The 15,868-nt window shown below is 47.6% G+C and overlaps 1 protein-coding gene across 4 annotated transcripts in view; it reads left to right on the top strand.

Moving 5' to 3' along the window:
- The window catches only part of Jade1 (jade family PHD finger 1), a 49,972-nt gene that overhangs the window by 27,023 nt on the left and 7,081 nt on the right, over positions 1-15,868 (top strand). For all 4 annotated transcript variants that reach the window (XM_021157558.3, XM_021157559.3, XM_029474950.2 and 1 more), the window contains exons 4-9: positions 64-221; positions 2,164-2,351; positions 5,202-5,413; positions 8,588-8,755; positions 9,939-10,055; positions 13,136-13,657. In XM_021157558.3, coding sequence (XP_021013217.1) covers positions 64-221; positions 2,164-2,351; positions 5,202-5,413; positions 8,588-8,755; positions 9,939-10,055; positions 13,136-13,657 — 1,365 coding nt within the window. The remainder of the gene's footprint in view (positions 1-63; positions 222-2,163; positions 2,352-5,201; positions 5,414-8,587; positions 8,756-9,938; positions 10,056-13,135; positions 13,658-15,868) is intronic.

Raw genomic sequence — 15,868 nt, 5'->3', positions numbered from 1 at the left:
CCTTGCAGCTGCCAGTGCTCTGAAATGAATGCCTGTGCCACTGTCCCTTTCTTGTCTCCCCAGGTGTTTAGGACCGACCTGATCACTGCCATGAAGTTGCATGACTCCTACCAGCTGAACCCGGATGACTACTACGTGCTGGCTGATCCCTGGAGACAGGAGTGGGAGAAAGGGGTCCAGGTGCCTGTGAGCCCAGGGACCATCCCACAGCCTGTGGCCAGGTAGGCACCCTGGATAGACAGCGTGCTTCTCTGCTCTCCTCCCTGCAGGCATAGAGGCTGAGAGTTAGCACTGCAGTAACATGAGGCCTCACAAGAGGCAGAAATGTAGAAACTGCTCAGGCGCTGAGGGCGGTGAGTCAGAGGGCAGTGGCCTCTGAACTTAACACATTATCACAGAGGGTGAGCCCTCTTACTGGAGAAGAGAAGGTCCAAGATGTTTTTGGGAATGACCGGCTGGGCGAAGTCTGATGTTACAATCTGTTTCTTTCTGCATTCTATGTCACTTCACAGAGTGGCTTTGTGGGAGCCGTGGTGGCCTTGGTGCTTCCGGCAGTGGCTGATTGTATTTTAGGAGATGACAGTGTCCGATGAGGAATTTGAGCTGTGGACAGGCTCTTTCCAGATGCTGGTGTTTCCTCTTGATCTCCTGCCGTGTCACTCACCTCTCCCAACATGTCCTCGATGTTCCTTTGGGACAGGCTGTGTCGAGTTGGTACCTTTTCCCCCCACTTTTGCATATGAGGATGGAGTGCCCGATAGCTCTGCTAGCATCTGGCTGGCTCCTTGCTGTGTGAAATAGCCTCTCTTACCATGGACGAGTATGGACTAATTTCACTTCTTGGCCCTTAACTGCATGTCTCCTTAGACACTTTATTGGTTTGATTGCCATCATTTTGGGATCTCTGTTCAAATTATATGATAGTATACCATGGCTAGACAGGCATAGGTGACCACCAGGAGTCACCTACTTCTTCAGATGAGGGTCAAGGCCTGTGAAGCGGGTCTCAGGGTGCACAGGATGCGGATGGTCCCTTTTGACCAGCACCAGCAGGCTGTCAGTCTAGGAAGCCGTGTAGTGCCAAGGCAGGATGAAAATGCCTTGATAATAGATAGACTGGAGCGTTTCACTCGATAGCTGTTCTTGCTCAAGCAGGAGAAATACATCCAGTTTGTTTGCCCATCTCTGTCACACAGATAAGTTCTTCCTGTCAATTCCAGGGTGAATAACGTATAAATCTGGGCATCCTGTTGGTGTGAATGTACGTGGTCAAAAGCAGACGTGGCAGGACTGTGACCACAGAGCCTCTGCTGGGCTCCTGGCCCGAGCTGATTTGCTCCTTTTGTGCTGTCCCTAGTCTGGCTAGGGTGAGGTGGAATTCTCCCGTGCTCACAGCTTGTAAGCGGGTGGTGGTAGAGGAATTGTCTGGGGCCATATGTTCATGGAGCATGGGCTCTGGCCCTTAGAATAAAGGGATGGCAACAACCCAAAGTTCTCCCTCAGTGTTTTTGGAAGGTGAGAATTCAGAGGTATCCCTTGTGGTCCTCAGCGTGTGCTGTGCATATCCAGCTTGTGGCTGTCCCTGCCATCTCTATTCCTGAGAACTCAGTGCTTAGCAAGTTCCTCCCTGTTCTGACAACTTCCGGGGGGAATGAGCAAGCACCAATAATGGAAAGGGATTTAGAAACCAACCCTTGAAATATCTTTTCTTTTAAAATAAATTTACTTATTTATTTATTTTGTATTTTTGAGACAGGGTTTTTCTGTATAGCCCTGGCTGTCCTGGAACTCAATCTGTAGACCAGGCTGGCCTCGAACTCAGAAATCTGCCTGCCTCTGCCTCCCAAGTGCCGGGATTAAAGGCGTGTGCCACCAGTGCCCGGCTTAAATTTATTTGTTGTAGTTTGGGAGCAGACTCTGTTGGAGACGTGGTAGGGTGTTGTGCTGGAAAGGAGATGACTTTGGAAGGCCACAGCATCTGCTTCCATTCTGGGTACTTTGAAGATTTCTAGCTGAGGTGTTGTTCACATTTGGTTTCAAATCCTTAGACTATATGAACATAGGGATGGTTTGGGCTTGGAGGTTGGAGGAGGAAGTTGCCCCTGACAGTTTCTTCTACAGGACAGAAAGGGTAATCTGGCTATTTGTTTTCTTATTAACCAGGGTTGTGTCTGAAGAGAAGTCTCTCATGTTCATCAGGCCCAAGAAGTACATCGCATCGTCTGGCTCTGAGCCCCCAGCGTTAGGCTACGTTGATATCCGGACTCTGGCAGACAGTGTGTGTCGGTATGACCTCAATGATATGGATGCTGCGTGGCTGGAAGTAACCAATGAAGAATTTAAGGAGATGGGTGAGACTGTTACTTCATTAACTCACATTGGAGAGAGGGCTAGTTAGTCCGCAGTGACTCATATAGAGTCCCTTGAGAGGTTGGAGCTCACTGTCACAGCTACCTATGTCACCAGAGTCCCAGCTCTTTGGAGACCAGATTGCTTGTGTGGCTTTGGCACTTGCAATGAGACACACAATCCACTTGGAGCTCCTAGCACAGTGGTGGACTGCGAGGTGGAAGCCTGACTTGTTTCTGACTTGAATTCCTGTCTCCGTCTGCTTCTACCCTTACTTACCATATAGGAACTGCAGCCCAGGGAACAGGAGGACTGGGCCAGTGCCCTTCCTCTTTACTGCTGTGATGCCAAAGTCCCATTTTTACTGCCTGCAGCCTCAGACGGAGCCTTACAGAGTCAGCTTCAAACCCTCTTGTTTTTACCTCTTTAACTCTTTCCTGGCTTTCTTTGAGTGAGGTGTGACCCTGGCTGAGAGCTCAGACTTGAATAGTTTCTCTGCTGAGTTGGACCTTAAGACCTCAGTTACCCGCATTTCATGGGGTGGAGGCTGAGGTGGTCTCATTATGTTCCCCAGGGTTGTTATAAAGGTTTGTCTGGAGTGTCCGTGAACTCAAGTGAAAGACATTTGTGTGGTGGAAGCAGGGTTGGGAAGAGTGACTTGGGCACATTGTGACAAGTCACGTGTGTTTGGCTTCAAAGGTTGGAAGGGCAAGGGCTGTTTAAAGTTGTGTTCCCATGGAACCGCCTCAGCCTGGACTCTGATAGCAGCTTTTCCTTCTGCCAGCCAGTTGATGGGACTGACCATGACTGAGCTGGAAACGTTGGTATTTTCTACTGGTTAGTTACTGAGATGTGTCAACAAAGTAGATTTTCTTGCTCTTGTTCCCTGCTTTAAGTATTAGTGGTCAGAACAGTAGCAAGCCAGGGATGGTTTTAGAATCTGTTTAAAAGGCTTTGGGAACTGTCCTGTAACTAAATGGTGTATTATGCCACTGTAGAAGATTCAGTTTTGTCTTTTGAGCTGACCAAATGCTTTACACCGCCTGTATAAAACCACCCAGAAAACTGTGACTCATTTGGCAAGTTGTAGGTGTCCAGTTCAGGATCCAGCCGAAAGACTGGCAATTCAGTGGTTTAAATACTAAGAACTCACATGTCTGCGGCATTAGTTAAGATATACTAATGTGGCAGAGTAAATCATGTCCTTTGACACAGTTGAACACAAGTTTAAAGATGTTTGTCCCAGCTGCTGTTGACCTTTTTCTGGTAAAGGTTAATTGGAAGGCAAAGCAAAGTCAGGTGTATCCACAGCTAGTTAGGAGGCACTGGGGGGTGGGGGGAAGCACCCTGCTAAACATTTCATCATTTACTTAGTTGCTTCCCAGATGGGTGTGGTGCCTACAACTGTACATTCTTTATACGTTCTCCATTAAAGGTTGATCTCTGTGTGTATGTGCATGTGAGTATACAGCTGTGAGTGCAGGACAGCTGTGAGTGCAGGGCAGCTGTGAGTGCAGGACAGCTGTGAGATCAGGACAGCTGTGAGTGCAGGGCAGCTGTGAGTGAGTGCAGGGCAGCTGTGAGTGAGTGCAGGGCAGCTGGCGTTCGTTCAGAAGAGGGTGCTGGCTCCCCTGGAGTTGAAGCTACAGGAGGTTGTGAGCTGCCCTACACTAGTGCTATGAAGTGAAGTCTGGCTCTCTGAAAGAGCAGCAAGTGTTCTTAACTGCGAGGCACCTTTCCAGCTCACCTCCAAAATCTTAAAACTTGAAAATGTGGTGGTTTTACAATAACGCGTGTAAGCTACAGGCCCGAATTATATTTCTTCCCCTTTTCCCCCCTTTCACACCCCCTTCCAGGTCTTATAGTATAGCTCGTACTGGCCTGAAACTCATTACCATTATAGACTTCATGCATTGCAGGCATGAGCACCGTGCCAGACGCTGACTTTCTTTAGGATTCCTGTCTGTACAAGGGCTCTCCTTATAGGCAGTTGGGAGAACATCTGCAAATAGAAGAAAATAGCGCTTTCCTCACCATAAAAACCACTTTGTCTTTATTTTTTTCGTTTTTAAAGGCTTCATATTAATTACATGTGTGTGTCTGGGTGTGTGCAGGTGCAGGGGGAGGTCAGAAGAGAGTCTTCAGACCTCTTGGATCTGGAGTCACAGACAGGCAGCTGTAAGCATCCTGACAGGGGCTGGGAATCCAGCTCAGGTCCTTTGCTGTACCTGCTCTTGGCCACTGAGCCATCATCATCATCATCCCCCTTGCTCCCTCAAGTCATTTGCTGGTAGAAGGAAGTGTGTTGTATTTTAACTCCTAATGAGCTGACTTCTTTGCTCCAGACATTTCCTTGTGTTTGCCGTTCGTGGATCTAAATTTATGCATTTCGGTTTGGTGGATTCAAAGTGGGGAGGGATAAGTCAGTTAGAAACGTTAGGATGGTTGCTGTGAAATCTGCTTCAGGGAACTGTTTTAAGTAGCAAGAAAGAAAAGTTAAAACCAAAACAAAACACAAAACGCAAACAGCAAAAGCCAAGCAGCATAATATGTAGTCCTGGTTTCTGAGTCAGATTAGTGTCGGCAAGAGTGTGAAGGGGCATTTAACAGGGCATGCAGTTAATATTCTAGGATGCTGCGGAAATTGTTTTGAGTTTTGCTTCTCTCTGTTGTGTCTTCCATAAGGAATGGAGGTGTTATCTGTGGACTGGCCTCAGAGTCACAGAGTAGAATTTTCTCTGGTGCTCAGTTACCTTTATTTATGTTTATTTGGGAGTTTAAACACGCCAGTGTCTTCACTATAATTCTCACTGCACACTTACTCAGGGGAGATCTGCGGTGTTTTCCTGCAGGGATGCCGGAGCTGGACGAGTACACCATGGAAAGGGTCTTAGAGGAATTTGAACAGCGATGCTATGACAATATGAATCATGCCATAGAGACAGAAGAGGGCTTGGGGATTGAATACGACGAAGACGTTGTCTGCGATGTCTGCCAGTCACCTGATGGCGAGGACGGCAACGAGATGGTATTCTGTGACAAGTGTAACATCTGTGTGCACCAGGTAAGTGGGGCAGCAGAGCCGTTCTGGTTGCTGAGTCTCTCAGCCAGCCTGTACTGTCTGGAGTCCAGGATGGTTCTTCCTAATGGAGCCGCATCCCACAGTTGTGCTTTAGGGAAGTCTTACCTCACTGTACCTACCCTTACAACACGAAGGCACTGTGAGTCAACTGGGAACACTGAAAACCAACCTGTGCAAAGGGTGGTTAAACTCTGCATTAGCTTTTAACTGGGGTGACTAAAACAACAGAAGCTGCCTCTGCCTCTGGAACTTGGAGTTTTGTTCTTCCTCGTCTCTTCCTAGCTAATGGTGGATTCTTGTCAGTCCTTGGTGCTTGGCTTGCCCATTAGTCTTCATGCTGTCTTCCTGTGTGTCTGTCTAGATAGGGTTATCCTCTCACACAGTTCTGGTCTTGTTGGATTAGGTGCCTGCCTACACAGTGTGGTCTCAGTTTACATAGTTGTGTGTCACAACTGTTTCTAAAGGTCCTGTTTTCAGGTGGTGGTGCGGTCCTCAGACTATCTTCTGGGGGATACAGGATAAACCATAGCGTTCATGTGTTTACATATCAGCTTAGCTATGGAAGGGGGTCAGGCACCCCTTTGACTTTTCGTCTTAGATTTTGGTTAGTTCTGTGTATGAATATTGTGCACGTGTATGTCTGTGCACCACATAGAGGTCAGAAGAGCACGTCAGGGGTCTCCGCTGGAATTGGAGCTCTGCGATGGTTGTAAGACACTGCCTGTGCTGGGAACTCTGAGTAGTCAGGTGCTCTTAACTGCTGAGCCGTCTCTGACTCCCTTTTCTTGAGCATTATTTCAAGGTGGCAGTAGAACCACCTTGGTAGGGGCTTGCTGTTGTCTTTCAGTGAAGGTGGACACTGGGTAATTTAGACAGCTTAAGCATAGATACAGGGGCCTCTTACCCCTCATGTAACTTAACAGATTTACTATTACTTTGTGGTGTGTGTGTGTGTGTCTGTCTGTCTGTCTATCTGTCTGTCTGTGTGAATGCTGGAGGAAGTTAAAGTTGGATCCCCTGAGCTGGGCATATAGGTTGTAAAATACCTGATAAGCCAGACTGGGGTCCTTGAAGGGCAGCAAGTGCCTTTAACCACATAGCTGTCTGTCTGTCGAGTTCTGTATTTGACTTTGATTGTGGTGGGGACATGGTCAAGTGATGTGGATTTGTGTGGGGACATGTGTACCATGCAGTTTTGTGATTTAGAAAGCTGTCCTGACGTACTTTTCTGTGAGGCCATCAGTGACTCTTGGAGGAAGTGGAAAGTTGCTTGGGTGACTTGAGCTCTGTGTTTTATTATTGTTCTTTAAAATAGCCCTGGCTGCCTGTATCTCAGTGTATAGGCCAGCATAGCCTCCAATTGAGATAATCCTCCTGCCTTTGCCTCTCGAGTGCTGAGATCACACATACTCACTGCCACACTCAGAGATCTGGATTACCCCTTTCTCTATAATTTGCCTCTAGGGCTTTAGAAAACTCCAAGGCTTCATCAGCTGTGGCCCTGTCTCAGCTCATCTTCACAGGGAATCCTGAGACAGACCGTAATGTCTTGCTTTAGTCTGTTTTGTATCTGGGCTTTGTGGTCCAGAGGGCGTCTTGCCCTGGAGTCCCTGTGGAGGTGTGTGTGATGCGAGGCCACGCGACTGCCACTGTTGCTGCTGCCCCTCATTGACCTAGTGACCCTGAAGTCTTCTGACATTTGCTGTTACGAGGTTTTGCTTGAAATCCAGTTGTGCTCTGTGCTTTAGAAGTTTGTAAGCTGCCATCAGGGCTGCGTGCCAACACCTTAGCATGTGGGTGGCAGAGTTGGCCCTGATGACTTCCGCTTCTTCTGCTCTCGACACTTCACGCTCACTTTATTTTACTTTCCGTGAGATTCTTCATGGCTTGTCTTTAAGGCATACTTGATTAGTGTAGAGTGTCTTTCCAGTAAACGAGATTCTCGCTTCAAAGGGAGCTCTAGAACGCCATGGTGTTTGAAGCCTTCCTATACTGTTGAGATCTGTAAGAACACTGCTTTGCTAGTAGACTTGTTGACCACTGCTCATTTGTGGCCTCGCCGCACTCTCAGGACTACGGTGTTACAGTTTCTTTGCTGAGCTCCGCTCTCATCCTTGTGTTTTCCTTCTTGTGTCCTGGGCGTTCAGATTTCATGGTGGCTGTGCTTTTTCTGCCTGGAGAAATAGAGCCAGGTTCCTGTGACTTCCTGACTTGCAGTTCATTTAAGGATAAAGTTGTGAACCGTCTGGGTTTTAAAGGGCTGTCTGAGTGCACTCCTGGTACCACCATGGGTTTGTTTATTTACTCCCCTTATTGAAACATTTGCTTTTTCTTTCTTTAAACCAGCATAATGATTTCAGTTGTAAAAGCCTTAATTTCTGCAGTTTGGGCTGTCTTGTGTAATTTTGCCAACTTGTGCAAAACAGGCTTTGTTTTTAAACATCAGCGAAAGAAACCAAACTCTCATTTTGAAATGTCTCGCTTTTCTGCGACTGTCTGTTCACATGAACTCTGTTGGACTCCAGTAGGAGGAGTGTGTCTAGCTTGAGCAGCGAATGGTTGCCCAGCCACTATCACCTTGGCTTTGGTGCTTTGTTTTGCCTTCGTTCCATGTTACGCCCATCATGAAAGCAGAGAGAGGTCTGCTGTACCCTCTTGAAGCCTGCAGCCAGGTTGGAGTATCGGCTGCTCAGTGGTTGGAACTGTCTTATGGCTGTGTCTCTTCTGCACCATGGCAACAAGATTTTAGGATCCCTCTTGTCAAGTTCTTGGGACTTCCTGTGCTGAAGACACATGTGCTGTGTCTTTGGAGCTCAGGCACATGGGTGCTTGGAGGTGGGCTGGCATATTTCCTCAAGGGTCAGGATCACAGTTAGGTGGATATGGGCATGTCTGCTTTGGTATGGCTCTGTGAAAATCTAGGTTGTTTTTCAGTTTACAAATAGGGGCTGGGCGATGCCTCATATGACTGCCCTTCAAGAGAACAAAGGCTTGATTCCTAGATCCCACATTGGCTGCTTACAGCAGGCCATCACTCCAGTTCTAGGGGATCCAGCACCCTCTTTTGGCCTCTGTGGGCATTGCATAGTGTGTGGCACAGTGATATATAGAGGCAAGACACCCATACACATAAATAACAAAGTTGTGGCCTTACAGGCTTGCTATGGGATCCTCAAGGTGCCAGAGGGCAGTTGGCTATGTCGTACATGTGCCCTGGGAGTTCAGCCAAAATGTTTGCTGTGTCCCAAGAAAGGCGGAGCTATGAAGCCGACCCGCAGCGGAACCAAGTGGGTCCACGTCAGCTGTGCCCTGTGGATCCCTGAGGTAAGCCTGCTTTCTGATAGCATCTTAGTTGAGACAGTCCTGGTTTCCTGCTGGGGTTGGGCAGGTGGGAGCGAGCGACTCACAGGCAGCAGTAGAGATGCTGGGTCCCCTCTGTCCCCAAGCTGATCCTGAGCAGAGTGGGTCTGTGGAGGGGCTTCCTGGAGGCAGCGGTGGCCTGGTGTCCACAAATAACCCCACTTTTCCATTTCTGGAAACCCTCACATCGATGACAGCACTCATAGGCCAGGCCTGGCACCTTCACGGCTCTGTCCTGAGGGTAGCCATGCTACTGTCCCTGCCAGTTTGTGTTTGCCAAACTCCGAGTGCAGTACCACAGTGCCCTAGGTCACACTTCTGTGAGCTTTATTTAAATTCTTCCTCGGCTTCCACCTTGTTAATTTCAGGTCTGCTCTAATTTATTTCCAGTCCCAGACCTTAACTAATTTAATTTGCATGGCTTGTGATGAGAATATCATTTGTCATTTAAATTCCAGGATTTTTGATGTGTGATTTGCTGCATTTTTTCCCTCCAGAGGAAAAATGCCTGGGTATGACTTACATGGAAGTTTCACTGGATCTTTTGGTTTAATATTAACCAGTTTGCAGTTCATTATTCCATATTTATCATGCTAGATTTTTACTTTTAAAATATAGTTATGTGTTCTGATGTAATACTATTAAATACAGTTTATCTCTTTGCTCATTCTATTATTTAAATATATTTACAATGGGTTTTAGTCCTTAAAAATTCTTGTCAATCTAAAGCCTTTTTTTAAAAAAGATTTTATTTATTTGATATATATGATGAGTACTGTAGCTGTCTTCAGACACACCAGTAGAGGGCATCAGATCCCATTACTGATGGCTGTGAGCCACCATGTGGTTACTGGGAATTGAACTCAGGACCTCTGGAAGAACAGCCAGTGCTCTTAACCTCTGAGCCATCTCTCCAGCCCCTAGCCTTGATATACTGTGTTACGATAAGATCGATGTCCTTGCTATCAGATACTTGAAAGAAGTGAAAGTAGAGAGGTTTTTAAAGACTGGCAAGCTGGTATCAATGGGGGCTGGTCTCTGGGCTCTGCTGCTGCTAGTCCAGAGCTGGGCCCTGGGGCTGGCCCCAGGTCTGTGTTACGACTCTGATTATCCGTGTCATGCCCATCTGGCTATTTTGGATCTTTAGGTAAGCATTGGCAGCCCTGAGAAGATGGAGCCCATCACAAAAGTGTCACACATTCCCAGCAGCCGGTGGGCGCTTGTGTGCAGCCTCTGCAATGAGAAATTCGGGGCTTCCATACAGGTAACAATGGCTCAGTAAGCTTTGTTTTCCTCCTCTGTGTTCTAGGGAACAGGATGGGGGAGGCGGCTCTACATAGCATTCATTGGAGGGTTAGGAGGAGGAAGGTTATCTGGAAATCCGCCTGGGTTTGGAGGCAGTTCCAGTTTGTCTGGCCTAAGCCTAGTAGAGTCCTCTTCTTTTCATAAGCAGACATTCCTGGTAAGAACCGAGGCTTAGATACTCTTGACTGTGGCACTTGAGTTGTCTAGCCTTCCACTGTAGTCTCACTACCACAGACCAGTCTCACAGACCAGAAGTCCTCAGGGCTCCCCTGCTGGGGATTCCTGTAGCTGAGGTAGGTGTTGGGCAGGTCTCTGCTTTTACACCGGGAGGGAGAGTCTGGAGCACACACACAGTGCTGCCCTAGTGACCAGCCAGCATGTAACAGGCTGAGAGATTGCATCTGCATGGCCATGTACAGGTAAGCACAGAAAGTTACGAGGTGTGCCGAGTTAATGGGAAAATGGTTATCTGTGTGTTGTCTGAAACTCTTGAATAATTGATTTCTGGGATTCATTCATTCATTGATATCTAGTCGGTTAAGATTTGAGGCCTAGAACACTGTGTTGAAGGTCAATTTGGACTCCAGCAGGGACCCGAGTAGGTCTCAGATTCTTCAGGTTTTTGTCTGTTTGTTTGCTTTTGTTTGTTTGTTGTTGAAATCTGGTGGACAGAAACACTGTTTGGGCAGCTTCTTTCAATGTAGAGAATACAACAAGTACAGGCATGACTTGACAAGTGTGGCCCTGGCTTTAAAACAAAGTTTTTTCATTTGGTGTAATATGCTATATTTTGGTTGAGCAATGATTCTTTGAGTAAGGTGCCCAAACCACTGGCTGGTGTTATATATCCTCCTCTCGTCTCTCCCCTCCTCTCCCCTCTCCCCTCCTCTCCCCTCTTCTTCCTTCCCCCTTCTCCCCCCTTCCCCCTCCTCTTCCCTCTCCCCTCCTCTCCCCTCTTTTCTCCCCTTCCCCCTCCCCCCTCCCCTCTCTCCCCTCCCTCTTCTTTTTTTCCCTCTTTATTTTGGTTTTTCATGACAGGGTTTCTCTGTAACTCTGGCTGTCTTTGAACTCATTTTGTAGACCAGGCTGGCCTTGAACTCAAGAGGTCGGCCCGCCTCTACCTCACCAGTGCTGGGATTAAAGGTGGGCTCTTTTCATTTTCTTAACAAGCCTTGAGTGGTTTGACTTTTCACTGCTATCGTTTCTACTGCTGTTCAGGCATTAGTAAAAAATACCAGGGCAGGCACTGGGCAGCTGAGATTTGGCTTTGGGGATCTTAAAGATGTGATTTTGTTGTTGTTGTTGTTAGTAGAATCTGTTGAAAACTAAAATGAATTTGGGCAGAAGGAATCGAGGAGAGGTCAAAAAGGACTTGCGTGTCTGGCGTGTGTGGGAGAATGGCAGTTCCTGTGCCTGGGCTAGCTGCTCTGAGCACATCAACCCTGCTCCTTAACTGATGTTTCGTGGGAGGCAAATGTCTACTTTTCAAGGAGAGACACTCTAAGGACATTTATGTTGCCACTGATCTCTGTCCCCAGAGCATTAATTTGAAGAAGGGGCCAAGGAAGGCAGATGACTTTTCATATCTTAACAAAACAAATAGATTGATTTTTTTTTATTAAAAAGAACTCCTCTCAGAAATGTCTGCAGCTGGGAAGGCTGGTTTGTTTCTGAAACATCTGTTTGCTGAGTCAACCCGAATAGGAAAACCCAGAGGAAGGCCATTTGGCATCTTTTCAAAGTCCTGTATAAGTACTCTGCCGCAGCTCATTTCTCTTTAAGGTTCGAAGGCCTGGGTTAAGTGTAGTTTAAGGCAGACCCAGACTGTGCCTCAGTCATCTGCTCCCGCTTGGCTTCCTGCTGCTGTGGAGAAACTGTGTGTCTTCATGAGAGTGGCCAGGTGTGTCTGCGTGTGTTCTGCCACCAGAGCTGATTTCACAGGCTTCTTGTAATTGAGGTTATTTATAAAGGTACAGATTAATCATGGTGCATAGGCTTTCGGTGATTGGAATTGGGGGTGGTGAAGGGGCTGGAGTTGTACAGTAAAGGATTAAATTGTGGCTGGCACTGAAGTGTATCTTAAATGCTGAAGTGATGAGGGGGAAACCCAACTCCAGTCTCTACTCTGTGGTTATGTGATGGCAGGGTCTGTTGAATGAGTTTAATTAAGCTTTTCAGCTGGCCTGGAGCACAAGCTCCTTGGTTGTCTGTGCAGCCTGGCATGCCCCAGGGATCCCTTGGCCTCACACAATACAGTTGCTTTTAAGGGACTGGCTTCAGCCTCCAAGAGGTACCTCTTTCTAGGGATTTGCTCAGTGAGATCAGACGCGAGAAGTTAATCACTTTGCTCCTGCTGGCCAGAGGCTTGTGTCTGGATCAAAGGCACTAAATTGTAACCCTGTGCAGGCGGGGAGTGAGCAGGGTGTTGAGTGCATCTTGATGAGGCCTGGCCTCTGGAAGGGAGCGTCTGCAGCAGGGAGACCTTTCTCCATCCTTCTTGAACTGGGCTCTTGTCTCTCATTCTTGCTTCCTCTGGTGTGATCCCTGGATGCTACTTCCAGGAAGTCTGCTTGTATTTACCTTCCTGAGTTGGGTGGGACCTTTTCCCGCTGGGGGTTGCACTGAGGGGATTCACAGTCTTTTAAAACTGATCAGGAATGTGTGCACTGAGGAGATTGCTATTCACAGTTTTTATAAAACTGCGTTCAAGTCTTGGAGAACTAAATTAGGACTTCAGAGTATACGCTGTACATAGAGTGCATTCTCTTGGGGATTGTGCCACCCTCCCCAACAGGAGCCAGTTGTACAGCCCTCCCCTCCCCTGCTCTGAGATTTCAGTGCTGTGATTGTTTCAAGCAAGTTATAGTTTGCTCTCTGAAAGCTTTACCCTACATTGTGCCCTGACGTTCCTTCAAACCTGTTCATCTTTGTGAAGCTTTTTCTGTCTCAGTGAGTGTTTCTTTGTCATCATATGGGGTGGCCAGCAGTGGGGGCTCTTGTTGCCACCACTCTGTAACTGTCTCCCTGTGTTGTTTGCAGTGCTCTGTGAAGAACTGCCGGACAGCCTTCCATGTGACTTGTGCTTTTGACCGTGGCCTGGAGATGAAGACCATATTGGCAGAGAATGATGAAGTCAAATTCAAGTCCTACTGCCCAAAGCACAGCTCACACAGGAAACCCGAGGAGGGCCTGGGTGAAGGAACAGCCCAGGAGAATGGGGCCCCTGAGAGTTCTCCCCAGAGCCCTCTGGAGCCCTATGGTAATCTGGAGCAGAATCGAGAGGAGGCCCACCGGGTGAGTGTTCGCAAGCAGAAGCTACAGCAGCTGGAGGATGAGTTCTACACCTTCGTCAACCTGCTGGATGTGGCCAGGGCCCTGCGGCTGCCTGAGGAAGTGGTGGATTTCCTGTATCAGTACTGGAAGTTGAAGAGGAAGATCAACTTCAATAAGCCCCTCATCACCCCAAAGAAAGATGAAGAGGACAATCTAGCCAAGCGGGAGCAGGATGTCTTGTTTAGGAGGCTGCAGCTGTTCACGCACCTGCGGCAGGACCTGGAGAGGGTAATGATTGACACCGACACCTTATAATGACTTAGAGAAGAAGATGTAAAGAGGCGGGCACTTTCCTTGAGATGATAGCCAGTCATTACTCTCAGATCCTTGTACACACTACAGCATGAGGTCATGTTGGTTAAACATATTTATGGGCTGGTAAACTCACTGCATTGTGCAAGACTGCCAGTGTGGGAGTTGCTTTGTGATTATTTCTCCCGTTAATCTTTACTGTTCTCCAAGATCAGATGGGGTGTATCTTCATCCCCTATTCCCTTGTCCTTGTAGAGCTGGAGGGAATGGAGCACCAGGAACATGACCAAGGGCTTAACTCAGCAGCAGTTTAGAGCCTGGTTTTGAGAACTGGGATGTATCTGAGTTATGGGGAATGGGGCAGTGGCAAGGAAATTCCTTGTTCAACCTGGGGAGACATTTCCTAGGTGCTGATGAAGGGCTCGTTAGAGAGAGCTAAGCACTGCCTCCCATTGGCTCATCTTTGCTTCTAGGCTAATCCACAGGGGCATTCCCAGCTCTGTTGTGGAGCAGAACAGGCTGTGGGTGCTGATGTGTGTGCATGGACTTATATACACCTATTACAGAAAACAGTCTTGGCAGTGAGGTGCTAAGTCATCACAAAGGTTGTGCACATACAGAGTGCGATTGTGTGTGGCGCGCATCCCTCTCCGGGTGATGTCTGCGTGTGGTGTGATTCCTGGTGCACAGGGCATTGGGTCTGTCTGTGGAGCCCTTAGCAATCTCAGTACACTGCATACATAGACACACACGTGTTTATCACACTCCTGGGTTGCTGATTAAGTGGCTGTTGGCTGCCTGGAGCCTCAGCTGCTGGCACTCCCCTCAGCTGTTTGCTGCTTGGTGCCTCCCCCACTCTCCATTACCTCTGGAGTCCCCCGCTGGACCTTTTTTCCTGCTGCAGGAATAATTAGGAGTGGGCTGTCCTCCCCAGGGTCTCCCGTAGGTGGTTTTTTTGACCAAGGCTTGCTAATTGGGGATGCGTCTTGAGCACCTTCCATACTTACTCCCCTGACTGCTAGCTACCTATTAAATTCATTAGTGTGGCAGAGATGGTATGCAAGTTGTCTGGCCTGAAGCAGCCTGTGCCGAAAGGCACCCAAGTGGCCTGAAACAGCTAATGCGTATCTCCCTCCAGCTCCTCACGTATTAGAGAGGAGTGATTCATCACCTGCTTGGCAACAGCATCTGACTCATAGGTGATTTGAGATGAGAGTGTAGGCAGGAGAGTGCAAATGTACTTGGCCAAAAGGATGAGTTCTCACAGAGGCTTGCACTACCGTGTTGGAGATGGTCATGCACGTATTTCTAAGTGCTCATTAGAGGCCCTTTTAGTGCATCATCTAATGCTGACTTCTTGTGATGTCCTTTTCTAGACCTTGTTAGGATTCCGGGTAAGGTGGTGGGTGCTAGTTAGGCTAAGGGGAGGTGGGAGCAGGTTGGTTAGGCTCCCACACCCCCCTGGTGGTCAGTTCAAAGAACCACATGCACTTGTGGTGTGTTCTTGAGAAAGGGATTCAGGGTTAATGGGTATTTTGTTGAGAAGCTACCATCCTAACCCAACAACTGCTGTAATTGGGGTGCATGGAGTCAGATAGCCCTTGGGAGGGGAGGCGAGAAGTCTCATGTTTTGACTGTGTTTGTTTAACAATCACCACAGAATAAAAGTGTAGAAAATGTTTGTGGTGTATTAACTCTTTTTCTGTATTTAAGTTACTGAGATTAACATATACTTATAATTAAATTCTCAACTTTTTTTGGAGTCGTCATTTTGCGTTTAAGTAGAATAATGCCTGTGGTGCATAAGGGAATAAATCAGGATTTGTGTGCACCAGTGCCTGTGTATGTGTGTGTGTGTGTGGCATTACTTAACATTCAGTATTAAAGAGTCTACGGTTTTAATGCAGTCAGTGTCAGTTTAAAAGGGGTGTATTTATAATGACATGTTATGTTTTCCTCCTGCCATGAGGACCGTCTGAAAGCTGAAGTCTATGGCAGGCCCTGGAGAGTTGTACAGTGCTCTGCAATTATAAAAAAGTGTATCAGACCAAGGGCTTATCAGGGCAGCCATGACAAAAGAAAAAGTCCAAAGGTACAATTAACTTGTCTTCTCAGTAAGTTAGTGGTCTATTTTTATGAACTATCAGCACATGGTAGGCACTTGAGCCAGTCGATGTAGGCGACCGG

This window comes from Mus caroli, unplaced genomic scaffold, assembly GCF_978045245.1.
Source record: "Mus caroli unplaced genomic scaffold, Mus_caroli_1 scaffold_3, whole genome shotgun sequence".
In the NCBI taxonomy this organism is placed as follows: Eukaryota; Metazoa; Chordata; class Mammalia; order Rodentia; family Muridae; genus Mus; species Mus caroli.
The sequence above is the reverse complement of the archived record's forward strand: the minus strand, read 5'-3'. Positions and strand labels throughout refer to the sequence as shown.